This window comes from Danio rerio, chromosome 11, assembly GCF_052040795.2.
Source record: "Danio rerio strain M-AB ecotype USA chromosome 11, GRCz13ab, whole genome shotgun sequence".
Lineage (NCBI taxonomy): Eukaryota > Metazoa > Chordata > Actinopteri > Cypriniformes > Danionidae > Danio > Danio rerio.
In genome coordinates this window covers 36,591,207-36,613,962 of record NC_141031.1, presented here as the reverse complement: position 1 = coordinate 36,613,962, position 22,756 = coordinate 36,591,207, and the positions used below count along the sequence as shown (strand labels likewise).

The 22,756-nt window shown below is 34.5% G+C and overlaps 1 protein-coding gene across 3 annotated transcripts in view; it reads right to left on the bottom strand.

Annotated features, from left to right (window-relative positions):
• The window catches only part of thsd7bb (thrombospondin, type I, domain containing 7Bb), a 190,388-nt gene that overhangs the window by 6,364 nt on the left and 161,268 nt on the right, over window positions 1-22,756 (bottom strand). For 2 of the 3 annotated variants that reach the window (XM_087273925.1, XM_087273924.1), the window contains one exon: window positions 20,129-20,756. In XM_087273925.1, coding sequence (XP_087130051.1) covers window positions 20,721-20,756 — 36 coding nt within the window. In that variant the 3' untranslated portion in view covers window positions 20,129-20,720. Of the gene's footprint in view, window positions 1-1,335; window positions 1,419-1,502; window positions 1,599-4,421; window positions 4,596-6,889; window positions 7,065-8,708; window positions 8,855-11,614; window positions 11,730-11,801; window positions 11,918-12,934; window positions 13,074-15,549; window positions 15,704-19,052; window positions 19,211-20,128; window positions 20,757-22,756 lie in introns of those variants that run through there. The other variant, XM_087273923.1, reaches the window with a different exon arrangement.

Here is a 22,756-nt window from a genome sequence, read left to right as displayed (position 1 = left end):
TCCAATAATAACAACATCGCCAATTATTATTGTTACTATAATGAAAATACAAATTATTTGAGTATTTATTTAAATAACAGTTTATACCATTTAGATCGTCTTTTTTTGTTTATTTATACATAGCTTATTTTTATTTTATTTAAAAAAAAATTAGTATTTCATTTTTTTCTTTATTTGTTACAGTTCGATGCCAAGGCAACAGTTTTAAAATAATTGTTTTAAATTAAAATATTTATTATTTGAACTCTATTTAAATTAGTAAACATTTTAAGAAATATTGCATCAGGAAAAATGGGCTTCTTTAAAAAAACACAATTACACTATATCAATCAATCAATCAATCAATCAATCAATCAATCAATCAATCAATCAATCAATCAATCAATCAATCAATCAATCAATCAATCAATCAATCAATCAATCAAATCAATCAAATACATTTTATTAAATAAATCAAAATACTGAATAAAATGTATATTTTATATTTTTATATTTTTTTAAATAATTACATAAATAAATAAATAAATAATAATAAATAAATGGAATATTTTATTAAATAAATTGAACATTTTATCTCAAAATAATAATAAATAAATTTTATATTTTATATTTATTTATTAAATAAATAATAATTAAATAAAACTAAAAAGTGTATTTTATATTTCTATATTTTATAAAATAAATAGATAAAAATAATAAATAAATTGTATATTTGATAAAATAAATAAAAATAATAATCAATAAATTGTGTTTCAATAAATAAATAAATAAATAAATAAATAGATAAATAAATAGAAAAATAAATAAATAAAGAACATACATACATACATACATACATACATACAGTTGAGGTCAGAATTATTAGCCCCCCTGAATTATTTCCCCCAATATCTGTTTAACTGAGAGAAGATTTTTTTTAACACATTATTAAACATAATAGTTTTAATAACTCATTTCTAATAACTAATTTATTATATATTTGCCATGATGACTGTAAATAATATTTTACTAGATGTTCTTCAAGACACTTATATACAGTTTAAAGTGACATTTAAAGGCTTAACTAGGTTAATAAGGTAGGCAAGTTAGGGTAATTAGGCAAGTTATTGTATAACGATGGTTTGTTCTGTAGACTATCGTAAAAAAAAAATAGAGAAAAAATTTCAAAGGGGGTTTAATAATTCTGACTTCAACTGTACATACATACAATTAATTTAGCTTCTTTCAGTTCTGGGTTGAAACAGGAACTTTATCTTGAACTGATTGTTAGTGAGATTGAGTAGATAATGTCTGAGATGGTGTGTGTGTGTGCGTGTGCGTGTGTGTGTGTGTCACCTGCGTGCAGAAGGAGAAGGGTTTGGTGCAGGGAGGTTGACACTGTCGTACCGCAGACGGTTGGTTAACAGCCATGCAGCCTCCTAATGCACAGAAACCCTCATTACATTTAGATTTTCTCATGACAGGCTACTTATTTAGAGAGAGAATGCGTTTCTCCAGCACACCGGTGACGTTGACTCCATCCGAGCGCTGACACCACACCAGTCTGCGGTTATGCCTCCATTCACCAGTCATCCATTCATAACTGAGACACGTTCCTCCTGCAAGAGCACATGAAAACACACTCTTCTGCTTTAGTGGCTCAACACCACTTCCTGTCTATCACTTCTCAGCCCTCAGAGCTATTTTCACAAACAGCCAGAGAGGAAATAACAGCTCTGCAAAACAACACTCTCCCAATGTCCAAGACCAAGAAAGAGGAGCAGGTTTATTTGCTCAGAACTAAAAGAAAGCAGGTAATGTAATTCTCAAGCATTGGCGGACTGCTACTGTATTTATTTTCATCATTTTTATCAACAAATTGATAGAGTGTGTACACTAGCAAATGTTATATTTGTGCCTTTGAAGCAGTCTTATGTTGCACAGGAATATTTTTGAGAGGGGTCCGGATGCAGACCTGGTGCAGTGCAATCTGAGCTGCATCCAATGCTTTTTAATTTGCTCACCAAACTCCACCCCTAACCCTACCCATCACAGTGACGTCACTCCATTGAGTGCGTTGTGTCTGACATTGCATCGCTGAGTGATGCAATCTCAGCTTGCATCATGAAAAGTGCATCCAGATACTATTGATATTTTTGGTAATTTGAGACCCCGTCCATTGATTTGTGTCCTCTATAGTGGACCTTGTGTTTTCATGAATTTTCGTTAGATTTTTTGAGCTACTCTGTCAAGTCCTGTTGTACTGTGCAGAGGACATCTTAGGCTTTTAATGAAATGTCTTTGATTGGCTGGCATGCTAGGAACCACTTCTTACACTACATCCAAAATGGCCAGCATACAATCGAGCACATTTTTTTGGAAAGGAGAAAGGCATGTAACATTTTGCTTTTTAAATGTTTTTTACTATTATTATTACTAGGGGTGTAACAGTTCACAAAAATCACGGTTCCGTTCGATACGACACAGTGGTGTCGGTTCGGTATGTTTTCGATAGAGCAAAATAAGAAAAAAGCCAGAGAATTTCTCTGATTTTAATTTACCGGCCCTTTTATTAGTTAACAATAATAACCGTGCTGTTCTCACGGGTGCTGTCTGATATTGTACTATTACTGCAATATTAGTTTCATCTCGGTGAATGCATGCTCTTTAGCGATTGACAGTATTGTGATAATTAAATAAAAGATTAACATTACAACATCTTGTGCTTAAAATGTGTAGATTCAGTGGCAAACACTGTAACCTGAAAACTCCCACCAGCTTTACAGTGAATGCTTTAGTCATTTTCATAGAGGACTTTAAACACTGGAAGTCTTTTATCCATTCTTCGAAAAGTGTAAATGCTGGATTGACATTCATTACATGATCACTAATCAGATGTGCCATTATTTGTAACTTTAGGTGGTTTCTCAATCTAAATCTGTGAGTGTTGTTTTCATTCTCTCGTATCCAGACCTTTACGTTTTTACAGCTGTAGCTCCCTGTCATTGGAACTGTGATTGACGTCTGAAATTAACCAATCCATTTGTGTTCTGTTCAAGCGCAGTGGGCCAATAAGAAGAGCTTGAAGGCGGGGCAAACATTGCGGGCTTTGTTTACTGCAAGTTGACATGTCAACTGTTTTAAACCAGGGATTCTCAGCTGGTTTGGCCATGGGACCCACATTTTTACATGGTCATCAAGCCGCCACCCAAATTTTTAGGAACTATAATACAATTTTAGGAATTATACTTAAATTGTATTTATTTGTTAACATAAACAAGTAGTGACAGATAAATCACAAGAAATTCACCAAGACTTACAAATAAACACTACTTTATTGCTGTCATTTAACAAAATAGATCAAAATATAGAAATAATACAAAGTAAAAACAACAAATACTGTTAATAATAATCTGTTAATAAAACATGTTTTCTGGTTTCTAAATGTTGTTTTCATTTAGAAGGTTTCATGCTCTCTTATGAGAGCACCTCACTACATATGATACTGAGGCTTTAAGTTCTTTTTGTCGTCAACATATATATATTCATACTTTACATATTCGGGGTCGTACTTGCGCATACATATTTGTTGCAATAATTAAATAAAATTTCACATGTCATTTCAAAATAAAAGTCCGGTACAAGCAAAATAAGAATTTTCTTTACTTTTTTTGTTTTTCTTAGCACACACTCCGCGACCCACTGAAAATGTTCCCACGACCCACTTTTGGGTTGCGACCCACCAGTTGAGAAGCACTGTTTTAAATGATTGCTGAGAGCTGCTTTTGGCGTTTTTAAATGCTTAATGAGTGCATGCCTCCTAATTCCATGCAGTTGGTGAACATTTTGCTGTGAAAACTGTCAATTTTAAAAAAATTGAAAAAAATCAATTTTATGCACTCCTAAATATATTTTGACGTCACATAGATAAAATTTCGGCCGCATATGTGACCAAAGCGGTTGCATATTCGAGCCCTGTCACATATATCCACAGCTATAAATGTACCGAAACTAAAGTGTTCCAAAACGCCAGACCCGCTGTTGGTTATAAGAGGATTGGATTAACATTACTAGCCATTTTGCGAGCTAGTGCAGCGTTTGCCTGACTGGAATAGTGTTTGGAGGTGGGCGGGGAAGGCAGCATGTTGCCCGTCACGTACTTTGGGATGCCTTGTTGAGCGTTGTTGCACTGAAAACATTATATTTTGTACACTTATTCTCTTTTATCTTTTTAGAGATTAGTTTGAATCGTTTGGTTTATAATGCGTACCGAACCGAAAGTCTCGTTCCGAACGGTTCAATACGAATACGCCTATCGTTACACCCTTAATTATCACATATATATTTGTTGCAGTTAAGCATTTGACTTTTGCGAAAAAGATATGAGCAAAAAATGAAGAGCATGACTTTTTCACAAAACACAAAACACTGGAGAAGCAAACCTTGGCATGGCCGTGTCTCATATGTCTGGCTGGGACAGGACTCCTGGTTCTCCTGCACCTGAGTGACCACAGCTCTGGATCGAGCCTGACGACCCCATGTCTCAAAGCTCCGCCCATCCAGACACATCAGCTGACATGAGCTCCACGGCGACCACTGGGTCAGGTGACACTCTCCTGAAATTACAATTCTCAATTAAGGCAAAGATCGTTATCCGAAAGGCACTGATATTTTACATTAAACTGATCTAATGTATTTCCCAGGGTTGCAGCTGGAAGGATATTCGCTTTGTAAAACATTTGCTGGAATAATTGGTGGTTCATTCCGTTGTGGCGACCGATGAAATAGAGAATAAGTCAAAGGAGAATGAATGATCTAATGCAGGGGTCCCCAAACTCTGTCCTGGAGGGCTGGTGTCCTGCATATTTTAGTTCTAACCCCAATTAAACACACCTAAACCAGCTAATCAAGCTTTTTCCAGCTATTCTAGAAACTTCCAAAAAGGTTTGCTGAAGTAAGTTGGAGTTAAACTATGCAGGACACTGGCCCTCCAGGACCGAGTTTGGGCACCCCTGATCTGATGTAACATTTTGAATATTACGAAGTAATTAATTAAATGTAAAAATTTTCTTATCATTTATTTTTAAATTGATGTAGTTTTTATAAAATGATGTAAGTTAAATTAATTAAATGCTAAAATGTTAATTAAATGTTAAATGCATAAATGTATATTTTTTTACAAATAATTTATACATTTATGTATTTAATTTTTTTTAAATTATTTTAGGCTTTTTAACCTTTTTCAGATAGAACAGTAGAGAAGGAAACAGGACTGTGTCATGTCAAACAATAATGACAAGCTACAGTAAATATCGATACCATTTGTCTTACTATTTACTGCATCATTTACAGTTACATTTTTAAACCAGAACATTGTAGTCTAAACATAAAGTATTATGGAAATAAGTATTGAACACGTCTTGTTTTTTTTTTTTACCTCGGAATTGTATAAACCAGATTTAGGTAAAAACCCAAACAAACAAAAAAATTAATAAAGCAAAACAAAAAGATCTGAAATGAGTTATGTGAATGCAATAACACAAGGAGAAGTTTTTTTTTAATGAGCTAAATTAGATGAATTCAATGTTAAAATGTTTAATGCATGAAAAAATCTATATTTTACAAGTTCTTGAAAAATTTATGTAATTATTATAAAATCATTTATTTGATATACTGTATTTTTGAAAAAAAAAAGTAGCCTTGAGCATAAGAGATTTACCATATCTAACAATTGTCTTTACTGTTGGTTGTAGTATTCATTTAAATAATAATAATAATAATAATAATAATAACAATAATAATAGTAATAATAATAATAATGATGTAATACTACTACTACTACTACTACTACTAATAATAATAAAAGTAGTGATGATATTCTATATAAACATTTCTATATAAAAAAACTATTTTTTTCTAAACAGAAAGTTTAAATATTTATTTATAATTACATTATTAATGACTTAGGGCAAACTCACACTATGCTATCTGAACTGTGCCCAGGCCCGTTTCCAGGATAGTTTGAGAAGTGTGAGTGTTCTGAATCGGGCTCAGGCACGGTTTACTTGGCCGGCCCTGGCCCAGTTGGAAGAGGTGTGCCAGAGTGCGGTTTACTTGGGCTTTGGCACGGTATGCTTGTAGTGTGAGTGCAAAGTCCGCCTGAGCCCGAAACTGAAGATGAGACGTGACTTATAAGGGGCTGTTTCATATGGATTTATTGATCATTCTTACTGTTCAATAAGCACAAAATGTCGTAGATTATTAAAGACGCAAACCCCTCACTGCATGACAGCTGCACCTTTAGCAAACCTCATAATTCCTGCAGCACGAGCACTTTATGATTGTTTATGAGCGTTAAAAGTGACTGATCTGTATGGCGTAATATTTGACTGCTTGTCACTGCATCCCAAATGACTAAAAAGATATAACTAAAGAAATTTCAACTGTGCTGGGTGAAAGCACTTCTTACTGAACAGCACATCATCGATGATGTAAGTGTGCTCAGGCCCGAATATAATGTGAGTGTGGGCCGTCGGAGGAGATGGGAGGGGGGACAAGCATGCTTTGGCCCAGTTCAAGGCAACTGTACATAGTGTGAGTACACTCTTAATTGTCAGTAATGACTTATATAATGCATCCTTAGTTATAGAATTTTTTTTTTATTATATTAGCAATAATTAATATGATATAAATGTCATATTATTTGATGCTGTTTTATGCTGTGCTGAATTATGTTATTAAAGTGATAGTGCAGCTAAAAATAAAAAAAAAACTCCATTTAGTTCGTAGTCTTTTTCCTGTTAAAGGCAAAATATATTCTAAAAAATGTTCATTTCTATTTGAACTATCCTTTATTAACTGAGGGAAAATGTATTAAGCATTGTCTAGTTTTCATGTTAGAGATGCACACCTGGACAAGGGACTGTGCAGGGCTGCAGAAACTCAATCTCACTGACTTTACTCTGTAAATGTCCAACACACTTCTCATCCTCTACAGGTACGGGCTGAGGAGGACCTGAAAGAGAACCCCAGTGCAGCACACATGACCTTTCCCTGCGACTCACTCCTTCGCCACAGTCAGCGCCCTGAAAACACACAGACAAACATTCAGATTCAGCAATAGCACATCTGAAGATTCATGGAAACGTGCTGCAGATCTAAACAGTGACGGTTGGTTATTTTGTAATGCCTCTCCTGTGTGCCGCTGAAATATCTCTGGTCATTTTTCTACATTACTGTCATTCTGAAAGTGTGGGTGGAGAGAAACGCTCTAGATTTAACTGCAATATAATTGGCTCGTGATAGTGTGATGGAGCCTCCGCATGGGCTTCTGTCCAACACATCAATGATGCACTGCCAGAGACACTTTTTGATCGCCTGAAAGAAAGTCGCTCCACTCACATGCTTTTATACTGCTTACAAAAGTCTATTACGTCTTCTATAATAATACTAATAATAATAAATGTTTAATTAAATATGACAATATGAAAGTAATATATAATAATATTAATATTAACAAAACACGTTTAAATATAACAGTATTAAATAATATTAATAATAATAATAAACACTTTTAATGAAGTATAACACTATTAAAGTAATATATACTACTACTACTACTAATATTAACAATAACCATGTTTAAATATAAAAATATTAAATAATAATAATAATAACAACAACAAACATGTTTAATTACATATAACAATATTAAACTTATAAAAACAATAATAAAAGTAATAAACAAGTTTAATTAAATATAACAATCTTAAATAAAATAAAAATAATAATAGCAATAAACACGTTAATTTAAATAAAAAAGAAAAAAATAATAATAACAACAATAAACATGTTTAATTAAATATGACAATATTAAATAAAATTATATTTAATAACAATAATAATAATATTCATTCATTCATTTATTTCTTGTCGGCTTAGTCCCTTTATTAATTCGGGGTTGCCACAGCAGAATGGACCACCAACTTATCAAGCAAATTTTTACAGAGCGGATGCCCTTCCAGCCGCAAACCATCTCTGGGAAACATCTACACACACATTCTCACACACACTTATACACTACGGACAATTTAGCCTACCCAATTCACCTGTACCGCATGTCTTTGGACTGTGGGAGAACCGGAGAACCCGGAGGAAACCCACGCGAACGCAGGGAGACCATGCAGACTCCACACAGAAATGCCAACTGAGCCGAGGATCGACCCAGTGACCTTCTTGCTGAGAGGCGAAAGCACTACCTACTGCGCCACTGCGTCGCTTAAAAATAATATTAATAAAAATATATTATAATAAATAATAATAATAATAATAATAAACAAGTTTAATTAAATATAATAATAATAAAAAAATATATAATAACATAATAATGATAATAATTGTTAATAGTGTTATTAGTATTATTAGTATGTCATTAATATTATATATTATTTTATTTAAGATTATTATATTTAATTAAACGTGTTTATTATTATTATTATTTATATTATATATTTTTATTAATATTATATTATTATTGTTAATAAATATCATTTTATTTAATAGTGTTATATTTAATAAAACATGTTTATTTATGTTTGTTGTTATTATTATTATTATATTTATGTTTTGTACTTTATAATACTGTAATACTATAAATAATATTGTAAATTTTACAGCATTTTTTTTTTACAGTTTATGCTCTGTATTTTTCGTTACTGCACCAGTAATACCTCAACCCTGCAGGGGCTCCAGTCTGCCAGTGTCCAGCTGTAGCAGGGCCTGATAGGACAAGGCCGAGTTTGGGAGAGCTGAGATGGACATGGTCGACCTCCTTCACTATCTGCCTGCAGAACTACCCTCGACCGAGACCTCTGACCTGTATGATAAACACACACACAGTCCAGGCTGAGCACTGTATGTATGCATGCTGAATTCAGTAAGCGCTGTGGGGGAAGAGTTTACTCTTGGGACTGGCAGAGCCTTGAATTGAGATAAATGAGGCTGATAAATAGTTTAATTAAGCCCCTAACAATAGCTCAGTTCAAGGAAGCATGACTGAACTCTCAAGGGTGTAAACATACAGGTGTGTGCTGACTTTACACGGGTATTAAATACATTTTTACAGGCTAACTTTGAAAGAAAAATGACACTTATGATTTTAAATAAATGTAAATATTTATAATAACATTTATATATGTAATTATTGATGATAAAAATATGAGGATTAATAGTAATAATAGTTGTTATTGTTGTTTCTGTTGTTATTTAGACCCCGTTTACACTAATGTGTTTTCGTTTTAAAACGCATAAGTTTTGCTACGGTTACGCCAGCCGTCCACACTACGCCGGAGTTTTTGAGCGCCGAAAACGGAGCGTTTCGAAAACGCTGGAGAGGCCGTTTTCATTCTAAAACGCTGCTGCTCCGTCTCAATTTGGATGAGGGAAAACGGAGACATCTGAAAACGGAGGCAGGGCTGCCGACATCTGATTGGGGCTTTTCCTCAATATTAAGTAGCCTATACACACACAGTTCAGTCTCACATCCTCTCCCTGTAAGTTTAGACTTCGCAAGTTTGATATGGAAAACAGACCCTCGAGAACATGTCCGGTAAATCTTCAAATGGAACAGAACAGTGTACTTTATAACCTTATTCACATCATCCTTACTACGTTGTTTCACTTTCTCAACAATAAAATGAAAACATGATTTAAGGACTTGCCTATTTTCATTTTGATATTAACAACTTAACAGACAGCAGAAATGCTGAGGTGTCGTGCTGCATCTTCACTGTATGCATATTTATAATAAAACAGAATCTATATAACATCACTGCCTCCTTTCATTTTCACTGACAATACGAAACGTATCCTCTGCTTTGCTGAATGTCAGTTTTAATAATCAATAATAGCCATTATGAAAGTATAACGCACAATAAGTTTATACATTATAGGAAATACGGCAAGCGATCAGTCAATATACAGAATGTACGTGGTTACATTAATTATTAACTTATCTTTGTGCTCAGCCAAAACACATTACCTGAGAACAAGTAATCTATTCAAAAGACCAAAAGTCAGGGAATATGTCGTAAGATATAGACAACAAGACTAATTAAATATCACGTTTAGCAAATATAGTGAGATTAGATCCAGCGGGAGACGCTTGATGAGCAGTCCGACCAGCACAGCTCTCATCTGGGTGTAAATGCTGCAGCACTTGCCCAAGAGTGTGTGAGTGGTCACGTGATGTGCATTTTCAGCGTATTGGTGTGGACGGAGAGCAGTTCAGAAACGCTGGGTAAAACGCTAGTGTTGACGCGGATCGTTTTCATTCTTAAACGCCGTTTTAAAACTAAAACGCACTAGTGTAAACGGGGCCTTAGTTGTTATGTTTTTTCATTCACAATTGGTATAAAAAAGTTTTATTGTTATATTATTTTAATTAATAATAAAAATAATTAATAATACTAACATTAAAAAAAACTTTTTAAAAAGTACAAAAAAATTAAAGGGGGGCTAATAATTCTGACTTCAACTGTGTGTGTATGTATGTATATATTATTTGATATAGATATATATATATATATATATATATATATATATATATATATATATATATATATATATATATATATATATATATATATATATATATATATATATATACATACAGTTCTTTATCAAGAGGAAATACCTGAAATGGTCTTCACTTCACAGGTGTGCCCTGTCAGCTTTAATAAGTGGAATTTCTTGCCTTTAAAAATGGAGTTGGAGGAGGTGTGATGGTGTGGGGGTCCTTTGCTGGTGACAGTGTTGGGGATTTATTCAAAATTGAAGGCTTACTGAACCAACATGGCTACCACAGAATCTTGCAGCGGCATGCTATTCCATCCGGTTTGCATTTAGTTGGCTTATCATTTATTTTTCAACAGGACAATGACCCCAAACACACCTCAAGGCATTGTTAGGGCTATTTGAAAAAGGAGAGTGATGGGGTGCTGCACCAGATGACCTGGCCTCCACTGGACCTGAACCCAATCGAGATAGTTTGGGGTGAGCTGGACCGCAGAGTGAAGGCAAAAGGGCCAACAAGTGCTAAGCATCTCTGGGAACTCCTTCAAGACTGTTGGAAGACCATTTCAGGTGACAACCTCTTGAAGCTCATCAAGAGAATGCTAAGAGTGTGCAAAGCAGTAATCAAAGCAAAAGGTGGCTACTTTGAAGAGCCTAGACAATGACATATTTTTAGTTGTTTCACACATTTTTGTTATGTATATAATTCCACATGTGTTAATTCATAGTTTTGATGCCTTCAGTGTGAATCTTCAATTTTCATAGTCATGAAAACAGTTTAAATGAGAAAGTGTGTCCAAACTTTTGGTCTGTACTTTATATGTATCTGTATTCTGTAGTTAGTATCAAAGGTGAAACTAATCTAACAAAATAACTTGGTTACCATCAAAATATCATGCAAACATTAGAATAAAGAGAAAAGAAGAAATCAAGAGAACCATAAAATTATTATATAAAATTGAAATTTTGTAGTTTGCAATTTGTTTTTGCAACATCTCCTTTGAATTGAAATGCATCAGATTCAGATGCACCAGAATAATAACATTTAAACTGGGGATCCTACTTTGGCCTCCACAGGTGTGTGAGCACTCAGACCAGGCGGACCACTCAGTAATCAGGCAATTAACAGGACACGCCACTTCACAGGGGGCTGAGAGCTTTCCACGTGAAGGACCCAACTAGAAAAAGAGCAGAAAACAGTCAAACATCTGCATTCCTACAGGGGATTCCACTGAGAAAAGCACAGTCACCTCTTTGCACAGGCTGAGCTCCACCAGTTTCCCATCACTGCGCACACAGTTCAGGAGTCGAGTCTTAATCCCACGGCCACACACTGCGCTTTCACTGAGCTGACAGCTGCTCCAGTCTAAAACACACACACACACACACACACACACACACACACACACACACACACACACACACACACACACACACACACACACACACACACACACACACACACACGTTCAGCTGTGACAGACAAAATACTGCTTCTTATTCATGTCTCTGCTCATCTGAATCGAGAAAACTCAATAGCCTTGTAATATAATCTCATTTATGACCACTGTTTAGTCATACTGAACTTAAAGCGAATCTATTACAAAATCGTGGTTCGTTCACTACAGTTGCTGGACTTTCTGCATACCAGACACTAACAGTTGAATGATTTATAAAAGATGAATCACTGCCTCAAAGTCTGAGGTTAGGCATGGATATAAACTCCATTATCATGATTTTCTTTTCTATCTTTTTTTATTAAGTTTTTTGGGGAAGGTTGACTTTTATGCATTTTACATTATGCTGTATTATTATAGAGAAAATCAGAGTGACAAAAAAATAAAAATTACAACGAAAATGACAAAAATACAACATTTTTTTTTTTGAAAAATACAAAAATATATTAAATGCTCTCCGGAGCATGAACTGATACAGTTTCCTCAATTGCATTACCCTAGTCTTTAATTTTGGGGCATTCATTGATTTCCAGTGTCTTAAAATAATCCTTGTTACTTCCCTCAAGATAAAACAAAAACCCATTTCATATATATAGACCTTTCCGGAAAATTACCGGCACCTTCCTGGAAAGGTCTGTTTGTGTGAACAGGCCCTTTTTGAAAATACTGATAAATTAGTTACGTACTTCTGGCTCCATAATTTGCGATCTCCAGAAATGTATATAGGGCTACGTTTTCAGAATGTTGAAAAAAGCAACACACTGTGAACATGTATTAGCACCAGTTGCTGTTTGCTTTTGACATCTGATTTAACACTTTGGACCCAGAATCTGAAATGTGTGACATCTTATATGACAAGCAGATACAGTCCATAATGAGAACAGAGGACATTCTGACAATCAGGGTACATGTATTTGTCACAGTACCTGAGTAAACGTAGGAGTATTTGAGACATGCCATGTTGGTGCAGGGTTTAGTCTGGTTGAGTTCAGGACAGGTGTGATCTTCTTCAGGCCACCTCAAAACACTTCTGCTCCTCCAGCTCAAATCTCCATCGTTACAGTCCTGCAGGAATGAACACATCAGGCAAACACACCGATATATAATCCTGCATATTGAAACACTGCAGATTCATTGTATACAGTTAATGTGACTAAACTTTTTCTCTTTTAGGTAAGTTAGAATTATCAAATTTGTTTCTGTTATGCTTAAAATAGAGAGAGAGAGAGAGAGAGAGAGAGAGAAGAGAGATGCATTTACAACAGAAGTCTAAACAGGATTTAAAAGCAGAAATATTTTTATATACAGCAGCTTGAAATGGGGTAAATCTGTTTTAATGCCTGCACTGTTTTAAGTGTTTATGCCTGCGCACACCAGAGTGATTTTTACTCACGATAATCATCAGTATTTTCCAAGACATTATTCCAACCCAGGCTCATTCCGATTATGTACCCCTATAAACATTTCTGGAGAGAGCAAAATACATCCCAGGAGTTTTTGTTTTCGCCACCAGAGGCCGCTGTGTACGCTTTTCCAGATCTCAAATCTGATCTCAAACAACGCCTGCTTGTCTCACATAAATCTACTGGAGGCAATTGTCGACTGACTGATTTATGACCGACAGACCTATCCCCCACCCTCCCCCTTCCCTAAACCCAACCAATAGTATTTTAAAAAGCATCGATTGTTCTGCCCACCCCCTTTCCTAAACTCAACCGCAGTGTTTTGAAATGCAATCCAGAAAAAAAGCCCACAGATTTTGACCACGTTTTCCGATTTTACCACACTCTCACCCTGTTATTTACCTTGTTTATGTAACCCCGCTGGTCAAACGCCACCCAACCCTCTCCGAGCTGGTTTCGAAACGGCGACCTTTCGCTTGGGAGTCGGTTGCTCTAACAAGGAGGCTAAAGACCATGGCCTCTAACATCTGTCGCTAGAGCACCTTTAGAGGTCAGAGGAGTGAGGTTTACCTGCACAGCACACACTAGCTGGCCTCCGTTACACTCACCCCCCTAAACCTCACTCCCATCCAGGTCATGGCACCAATGTAACCCTGCTGGTCCAACGCCACCCAACCCTCTCCGAGCTGGTTTCGAAACGGCGACCTTCCGCTTGGGAGTCGGTTGCTCTAACAAGGAGGCTAAAGACCATGGCCTCTAGCATCTGTCGCTAGAGCACCTTTAGAGGTCAGAGGAGTGAGGTTTACCTGCACAGCACACACTAGCTGGCCTCCGTTACACTCACCCCTTTAAACCTCACTCCCATCCAGGTCATGGCACCAATGTAACCCTGCTGGTCCAACGCCACCCAACCCTCTCCGAGCTGGTTTCGAAACGGCGACCTTTCGCTTGGGAGTCTGTTGCTCTAACAAGGAGGCTAAAGACCATGGCCTGTAGCATCTGTCGCTAGAGCACCTTTAGAGGTCAGAGGAGTGAGGTTTACCTGCACAGCACACACTAGCTGGCCTTCGTTACATTTATTTTATTTTTCAGCTTTTGTTTTTCTTCATCGGACTCGAACCCAGTTGTCGTGGTCAAGTCCACTCTGCATTTCAAGTGTGCCGACATACATGTCGAGCTACTGGATAAACTGAGAACAGTGGAAAAGCCGTCCATATGGAGGTAAGCAGTCAGCTAGTAAGCGAGAAAAGGAACGGAGTGATACCGCCCCGTAGCTTTTATTTTAAAGATGAAATGCAGCCATTCGTAGCTCTAGCTACATAATTTGTGATCTCCAGAAATGTATATAGGGCTACGTGTTCAGAATGAGCCTAAGTTGCATTATTCAGCATTCGTACACAAGCTGATGAGCAAAGTGAATGTGTCTGATTTTAGCTGGTGCTTAATGGCAAACAGAAATTCCATGGTACACAAGGTGGTGCTGCAAATCTAATGAGGCTCGACACACTTTTGGTCAAGAGGCATTAAACATCAGTGATAAGGGTGAGCAAAAATCATGCACAGGCATTAACCAGCAAACTTTCTAAATGACTAACATTGATTTTATAGGGATATTTCACCCAAAGGTTTAAATTTAATGAGCTTTTTTCACCCAACAGATTTTGAGGAATGTTAAAAACTGATAGCTATCCATAGCAAAAAAAAAAAAAATACAATGGAAGTCTATGGCTGCTGGTTTGAAAACTTCTTCAAAATATCTTTTCAACAGAAAAAAGAAAGTCAAACAGTGTTGGAACATGTGGAGGATCAGTACATGATGACAGCATTTTCATTTTTGGGTGGACTACCCCTTTAAATAAGGTAAAAATCAGCATTGTATTAAGTTGAATCCTCTAGAAATCAATATTTCTTAATTACAGTATGGTTGTGTTTACATCATGCTTTTTAAAGCCAAGCACAACAGCAGAATCTCAAGGACTAAATAAGTTTCTGAAATGCTGAAGGAATAAAAACTTTGCATTTATAAAACTGTAACAAGCCCATCATTACAAACTTGGCTCCATCCTGACATTCATTATCCATTCGTTAGCCACTATTCAGCTATTCAACCATCTGTCAGGAAAGTTTCAGAAACTGACCACACTACATCTGGTCCACTGGCTCCACTCTGATGTCACACAGTGGGCGGGGCATGGCAGCAGGCAGGTCTCAGCTGTGCTTGGCCGTTCCTCCAGATCGCACAGCGAATCATCAACAACCTCATCCTGGTTCTCTCCGCCCCTTTTCAAGCAGCTTTTGATCAGAGACAAAAATACTATTGCTTATTATTCAGGATTCAGATGCTTTCATGGACAGTAGATTAAAAGACTTTCAAGGACTTTTTAAAGCAGCATTAATTTTAAATCAGGCACCTTTGTAATTCACACCTCAGCATATGTAGTTCCATGAAAGTCCTTACTGCACTTAACAATCCACTTACGCTTCATATTTACATTAAAAATGTCTGAGTCATTTTTAAACATTTTGATCATTTTAAAATGTCATGTTCAAAGAACTTTAATGAAATCTGTTGCATTCAATACTGGTGATATACAAATACGGTTTCTGATATTGGTAACATTTGCATTATTTATCAGCGTTTTTGACCCAGATTTAAATGTAAAATCTGTAATAATTAATAGTTAAAATATCTAACTAATAATTTCTTAGTGTTTTTGTTCTGTTACATTTAATTCAAACACTTTCCTGGACCTGTGTCTGTTTTTAAGTACTCTCCAGGCCTTGAATCCATATGTCTTAAATTCAAGTCATTTTAAGTACTTTTAAGAAACGTGGGAACCATTATTATTATTATTATTATTAATAATATTATTATTATCATTATTATTATTATTTTTATCATTCATTCATTCATTCATTTTTCTTCAACTCATCCCTGATTTATCAGGGCTTGCTACAGCAAAATGAGCCTCCAACTATTCTGCCTTATGTTTTATGCAGCGGATGCCCTTTCAGCCACAACCCAGTACTGGGAAACACACATACACTCTCATATTCACAGACACGCTCAAACAGAATGGCCAATTTAGTTTTCAGAATTAGATTTTTTTCACCAATAGCACATGTTTTTGAACTTGTGGAGGAAACCAGAGCACCCGGAGGAAACCCACGCGAACACTGTGAGAACATGCAAACTCCACAAATGCCAACTGGCCCAGATGGGACTCGAATCAGCAACCTTATTGCTGTGAGTGCTAACCACTGAGCCACCGTGCTTCCTTTATAATAACAGTAATGTGAAAAATCGAAATCTGTGCATTTATGCAAGGAAAATGTTACCAAGTCAGGGTCAGAGAACAAACATGACTATAAAAAGGTGTTGTTCAGTTACAACACTACCCACAGTATCCCATCATCCCCTTTGACCTCACTTTAGTCTGAAGGGCAGAGTTACGACCTCACTTATCTTTAAGAAGCAGAGTTATGACCCCATGAATCTGCTTGGCACTGCTGTGACCTCTTCTCGCTTTTGAGCGCTGACTTATGACACTATTTTGCTGTGTGACACACACAGGATTTGTTCTATCATAGAACCAGAAGTAAAAGACAATATATTCTGCTGTTTGGTGGCAGAATGGGGACATTTTGGGGTGAAAAAAAGGAGATATGATAAAACTAGTTCCATTTTTTAAATATAAAAACATTTGAAAGGCTTGAGGAAAGGGGAAAGAAAAGAAGAAGGGAATAAATGAAAAAGTAGAGTAAATAAATAAAAGTTTGGGCAAATGAATTGAAAGGGAAAGGAGAGAAAAAAGGAAAGACAAAAGAAAAGCAAAACAATAAATAAAACGGAACAAATGCAGAAAGCCAGGATTTGGAAAATGCTGTAAAAAAAATGAATGGAAGTGAAAATGTAAAGGCAGGAAATGTGTGAAAGTAAAGTGGAAAAACACAAAAGCAAAAGAAAGACAATTCATTTGGAGGAAAAAGGAAATATATCAAGTGAAAATATAATCAGTGATCTGTTTTATCAAAATACAAGAGGTAAATACATGTATTTTGCTGTTCTTTGGCAAAATGACAAAATGATGTACAGTTGAAGTCAGAATTTTTAGTCCCCCTGAATTATTAGACCGCTTGTTTATTTTTTCCCTAATTTCTGTTTAACGGAGAGAAGGTTTTGTCAACACATTTCTAAGCATAATAATTTTAATAACTCATCTCTAATAACTGATTTATTTTATCTTTGCTATGATGACTGTAAATAATATTTGACTAGATATTTTTCAAGACACTTCTGTACAGCTTAAAGTGACATTTAAAGGCTTAACTAGGGTAATTTGGTTAACGAGGCAGGTTAGGGTAATTAGGCAAGTTATTGTATAACAATGGTTTGTTTGTAGACTATCGAGCAAAAATATAGCTTTAAGAGGCTAATAATTTTGTCCCTAAAATGGTGTTTAAAAAATTAAAAATTGCTTTTATTCCAGCCAAAATAAAACAAATAAGACTTTTTCCAGAAGAAAAAATATTATCAGACATACTGTAAAAAATCTCCTAGCACTGTTAAACATCATTTGGGATATATAAAAAAAAAAAGAAAAAATTTAAAGGGGGCTAATAATTCTGACTTCAACTGTATATATATATATATATATATATATATATATATATATATATATATATATATATATATATATATATATATATATATAGTTGAAGTCAGAATTATTAGCCCCCCTGAATTATTAGCGCCCCTGTTTATTTTTTTACTGTTTTATTTTTCTGTTTAATGAAGGAAAGATTGTTTCAGCACATTTCTAAACATAATAGTTTTAAATACTTATTTCTAATAACGGATTTATCTTTGCCATGATGACAGTAAAAATTGATATTTTTCAAGACACTTCTATACAGCTTAATGTGACATTTAAAGGCTTAACTAGGTTAATAAGGTGAACTAGGCAGGTTAGGGTAATTGGGCAAGTTATTGTATAACGATGGTTTGTTCTGTAGATTATATAAAAAAAATTTGCTTACAGGGGCTAATAATTTTGTCCCAAAAAGGTTTTTAAAAAAATTAATAACTGCTTTAACAAATAAAACAAATAAGACTTTCTCCAAAAGAAAAAAAAAATATTATCAGACATACTGTGAAAATTTCCTTGCTCTGTTAAAAATAATTTGGGAATTATTTAAAAAAATTAAATAAAATAAAATTTAATAATAATAATAATAATAATAATAATAATAATAATAATAATAATAATAATAATATATATATATATATATATATATATATATATATATATATATATATATATATATATATATATATATATATATATATATATATATATATATTTGTATTAATAATATAATATAATACAATATAATATAATATAATATAATATAAAATATAGTATAAAATATAATATATAACATTACAAATATTTATATAGAAGCATAAACAAGAAATGTGTACATTATAGTCATGCAAACATTTCTATATACAAAAATATACTTAGTACATACAAATATATTTTGTAAATATGAACTTTTAATTTGGGTGCAATTTTAATCACTTTACAGCACTCTTTTAACAATTTGCTCATTGAAAATTTCATTCTGATGATCGTACCGGATATTGGAGGTCCGGAAACCCTCTCCACAGACAGGCTGATGGTTTGGTCTAATGTTGGTGAGATTATTCGGAGGATTTATGATGCACAAAGACCAGGATTGCACTTCCCAAATATACTGACTGCAGTCAGAGTAACAGGGCAGTACCTCAGACACCTGATCACACAGAAGACATGCAGCTGCGCTTTTAGTTACACTACATGAATGTCTCAAGCAGAAAATAAAATACTGTTGTTTAAATCAAACACAGTTGTCTAAAGCACTCACCTGAGCCTTTGTAGAGATCCACATCAGCAGAACATGAGCAGCAGCAACACCACACACAGAAACAGCAGGAAGAGGAAGAAGAAAATGAGTGGAGAGGGAAAGTTAAAGCAAATAAAAAATAGAAAAGGAAATGACACGAGGAATAGAACAGAAAAAGGAAAACCAAAGCAGTTGGAAAATGACAAGGAAAGGAAATAAAACAAATGCATGAATAAAAAGAGACGAGAGAATCGAGAAGCAGAAATTAACAACACGAAATATAAAAGTAAAGGAAAAAGAATAGAAGAGTGAATCGTAAAGTAGACAGTGAGAAAGTGAGAAATTAAAAAGGATAATAGAGGTAAAAATGGTGAAGAAAACAAACAAAAAGTGGTATCAATGCAGAAAACAGATAAAAAAGGAAAAGGAAAGGAAAAAAAGAAAATGAAAAAATGGGAGGAAAGAAAATGGAAAACCAAAGAAGTTGGAAAATGACAAGGAAAGGAAATTAAAGAAATACATAAATCAGAAATTAACAGTAAAATAAAAAGTTAAAGTAAAGGGAAACTAATAGAAGAGTGAATGGTAAAGTAATGAAACAGGAATAAAAAAAGGAAAGAAAAGAAAATGAAAAAAAAATGGTGAAGAAACAAAAAGAACAGTGGTGTGAATGCAGAAAAATTGATATAAAAGGAAGAGGACATTTAAAAAACATAAAATGGAAAGGAGACAAGAGGATCAGGAAGCAGAAATGAACAATACAAAGTTAAAGGAAAAAGAATGGAAAAGCGAATTGTAAAGTGAAACGGGAAATTAAGAAACGTGGTGTTTTTGGTGAAGAAAAATGGTGAAGAAACAAAAAGAACAGTGGTATAAATACAGAAAAATGGATATTAAATAAAATATTTAAAAAAATGAGAAATTGGGAGGAAAAGTAATTAGTAAAGAAAAGAGGAAATAAAAGTAAGAAAAAGATGAGAAAAGCAAATCGGAAAAAGTAAACAAAAACAAAAGGAATTGATTTTTACGAAGAAAATCAATGACAAAGAAAATAAATGGGAAGGGAAGTGGAATGTGGAAAAGAAATTAGAAAAGGAAATGAAAGAATAATGGAAATGAGTGAATATAAAAGCGAAGCAAGGAAATAAAACGACAAATGGAAAGCAAATGGAAAGAATGGATAAAAGGAAAGGAATGGGAAAAGAGAAATAAATAGAAAAGGACATGGAATAAATACAGAAAAACTCAAAGTAGGGGGATCAGGAAATTAAAAGTGAGAAGAGAAACAGGAAAAGAAATGAAAACGAAAGATTTTCCATTAGTTTTGATTGGAACATGTTTCCCTCGCCGTAGATTGGTTATTTACTGATTCGTTTATATGAGGGAAACTGAGCTGAAGGAAATGCTTGCTGACTCCAGTTCAGATCCATGAAACTTTAATGCAGCTTGACCTGCCCTGATGGAATATAAAATAAAGAGAGTGAAATAAAAGGAGGGAAAAGAGCAAAAAGCAGACATGGGGAAGAGAGGTTCGGTCCCTGGAGCTCGTCATCCTCACCAGGCTTGTTTTACCAGTACAGAATAAGGCTAAAAACATAACGGAAACGACTGAAAGTGGAGAGACTGGAGAAGACCACCAAAGACTGGCCAGATCAATAATTTATCATGTAGTGCATGCACACACACACAGATGCAGATACAGTATTTATGAATATATCAACACATATAATTTAAACACAGACATGCATAATTGAACAGCGTGCCATTTTGTTGGATTAAATGGACAAAGAACCATATTAATTAATCTAATTGGCGTAATTGGTGTGCACAAATATTTGAATATTGTTTACATTAATGCTTATTTACATTTATTTCAGTTTGCTCTGTGCACTGTATCATTGTTTTCTGTTATGTACTTTAATTATTTGAACATTTTGTTTCGTCTGAAAGCAAAAAACAACATTATGCATACAAGTTTAGCTTTAAAATGTATTTAAAAACACAGAAAAAATGATGTTTGATTAAAAATAACATCTTAAGTTACATTTACTTACATAAACATATCTTAAATTTAAATAAATATATAATTCTATCACAAACATGCATAATTGAACAGCCTGCCGTTTTGATAGATTAAATGGACTCAAACTATTATCAATCAATCAATGCAGTTAGCAGTGAGTGCAAATATTTGAATACAATTTACATGAATAATTATTCACATTTTCTTTCAGTTTGCTTTGCACAATATTTATGATAATTTTAAATGTCTTTATATATTTGAACAGTTTTTTCTTTCATTTTTTCTATCAAAAAAAGCACAAAAAAAGACATTAAGCATGTAAATTTAGCTTAAAAATGTTTTTCAGAAACACAATATTGTTGGATTAAAACATTGCTTTTGTTAATATTAATAATTTATTATTTAAACTTTTGAAATTACATTTACTTAAATAAACAAGTCTTAATTTTAAATAAACATAAATTGTTTATTTTTTTATAGCAGACATATTCAAATGTAATATTTGTGAAAAAAAAAAAAAAAAACTCTTAATCAAATACTATTGATGGCCTCTCAATAATTTCATTTGCCAGAACAACTCGTATCACCTACTTCGAATGTTATCACTTGATTGAATGGGCTTTATCAGTGGTTATCAGCTGATAGATATGGGCCATAGGGGTCTTCTGTGCCTACCGGTAGGTTTAAAAGGCTGTTATTATCCATTCACATGGCTAATCAGCTATACTAATAGAGAAGACTCCAGGGGCCTCATGTATGAAGAATTGCGTTAAAATCATACTAAAACATTGTGTACGCACTAAAAAATTCAGGTGTATGAAACACTGCGTACGCGGAATCCCACACATATTCTCTTTGTACATCCGAATTAACGTGAAACTGAGCGCAAGTGCACAAGCTCAAAACTTCTCCCTGCCTCCTCCCCCGTATGAATATGCTAATGACTCTACTTTGGCAAAACCAAATGAAAAAGCAATGGCAAAAGCAAGAAAAAAGAGAAACTTTGAACAGAATATGAATTGGAGATGCTGCTTTCGGAGATAGACCAGAGAAAAAGTGTGTTATTTGCAAGTTTGTCCTCCAGAATTAATATTCATTCATTCAATCATTTTCTTGTCAGCTTAGTCCTTTTATTAATCCGGGTTCGCCACAGCGGAATGATCCGCCAACTTATCCAGCAAGTTTTTACGCAGCGGATGCCCTTCCATCCGCAACCCATCTCTGGGAAACATCCACACACACATTCACACACACACACACACACACACTCATAAACTACGGACAATTTAGCCTACCCAATTCACCTGTACTGCATGTCTTTGGACTGTGGGGGAAACTGGAGCACCCGGAGGAAACCCACGCGAAGGCAGGGAGAACACTACAAACTATCTTTGAGCCATGCAACATCGCACAAACTCCATACAGAAACGCCA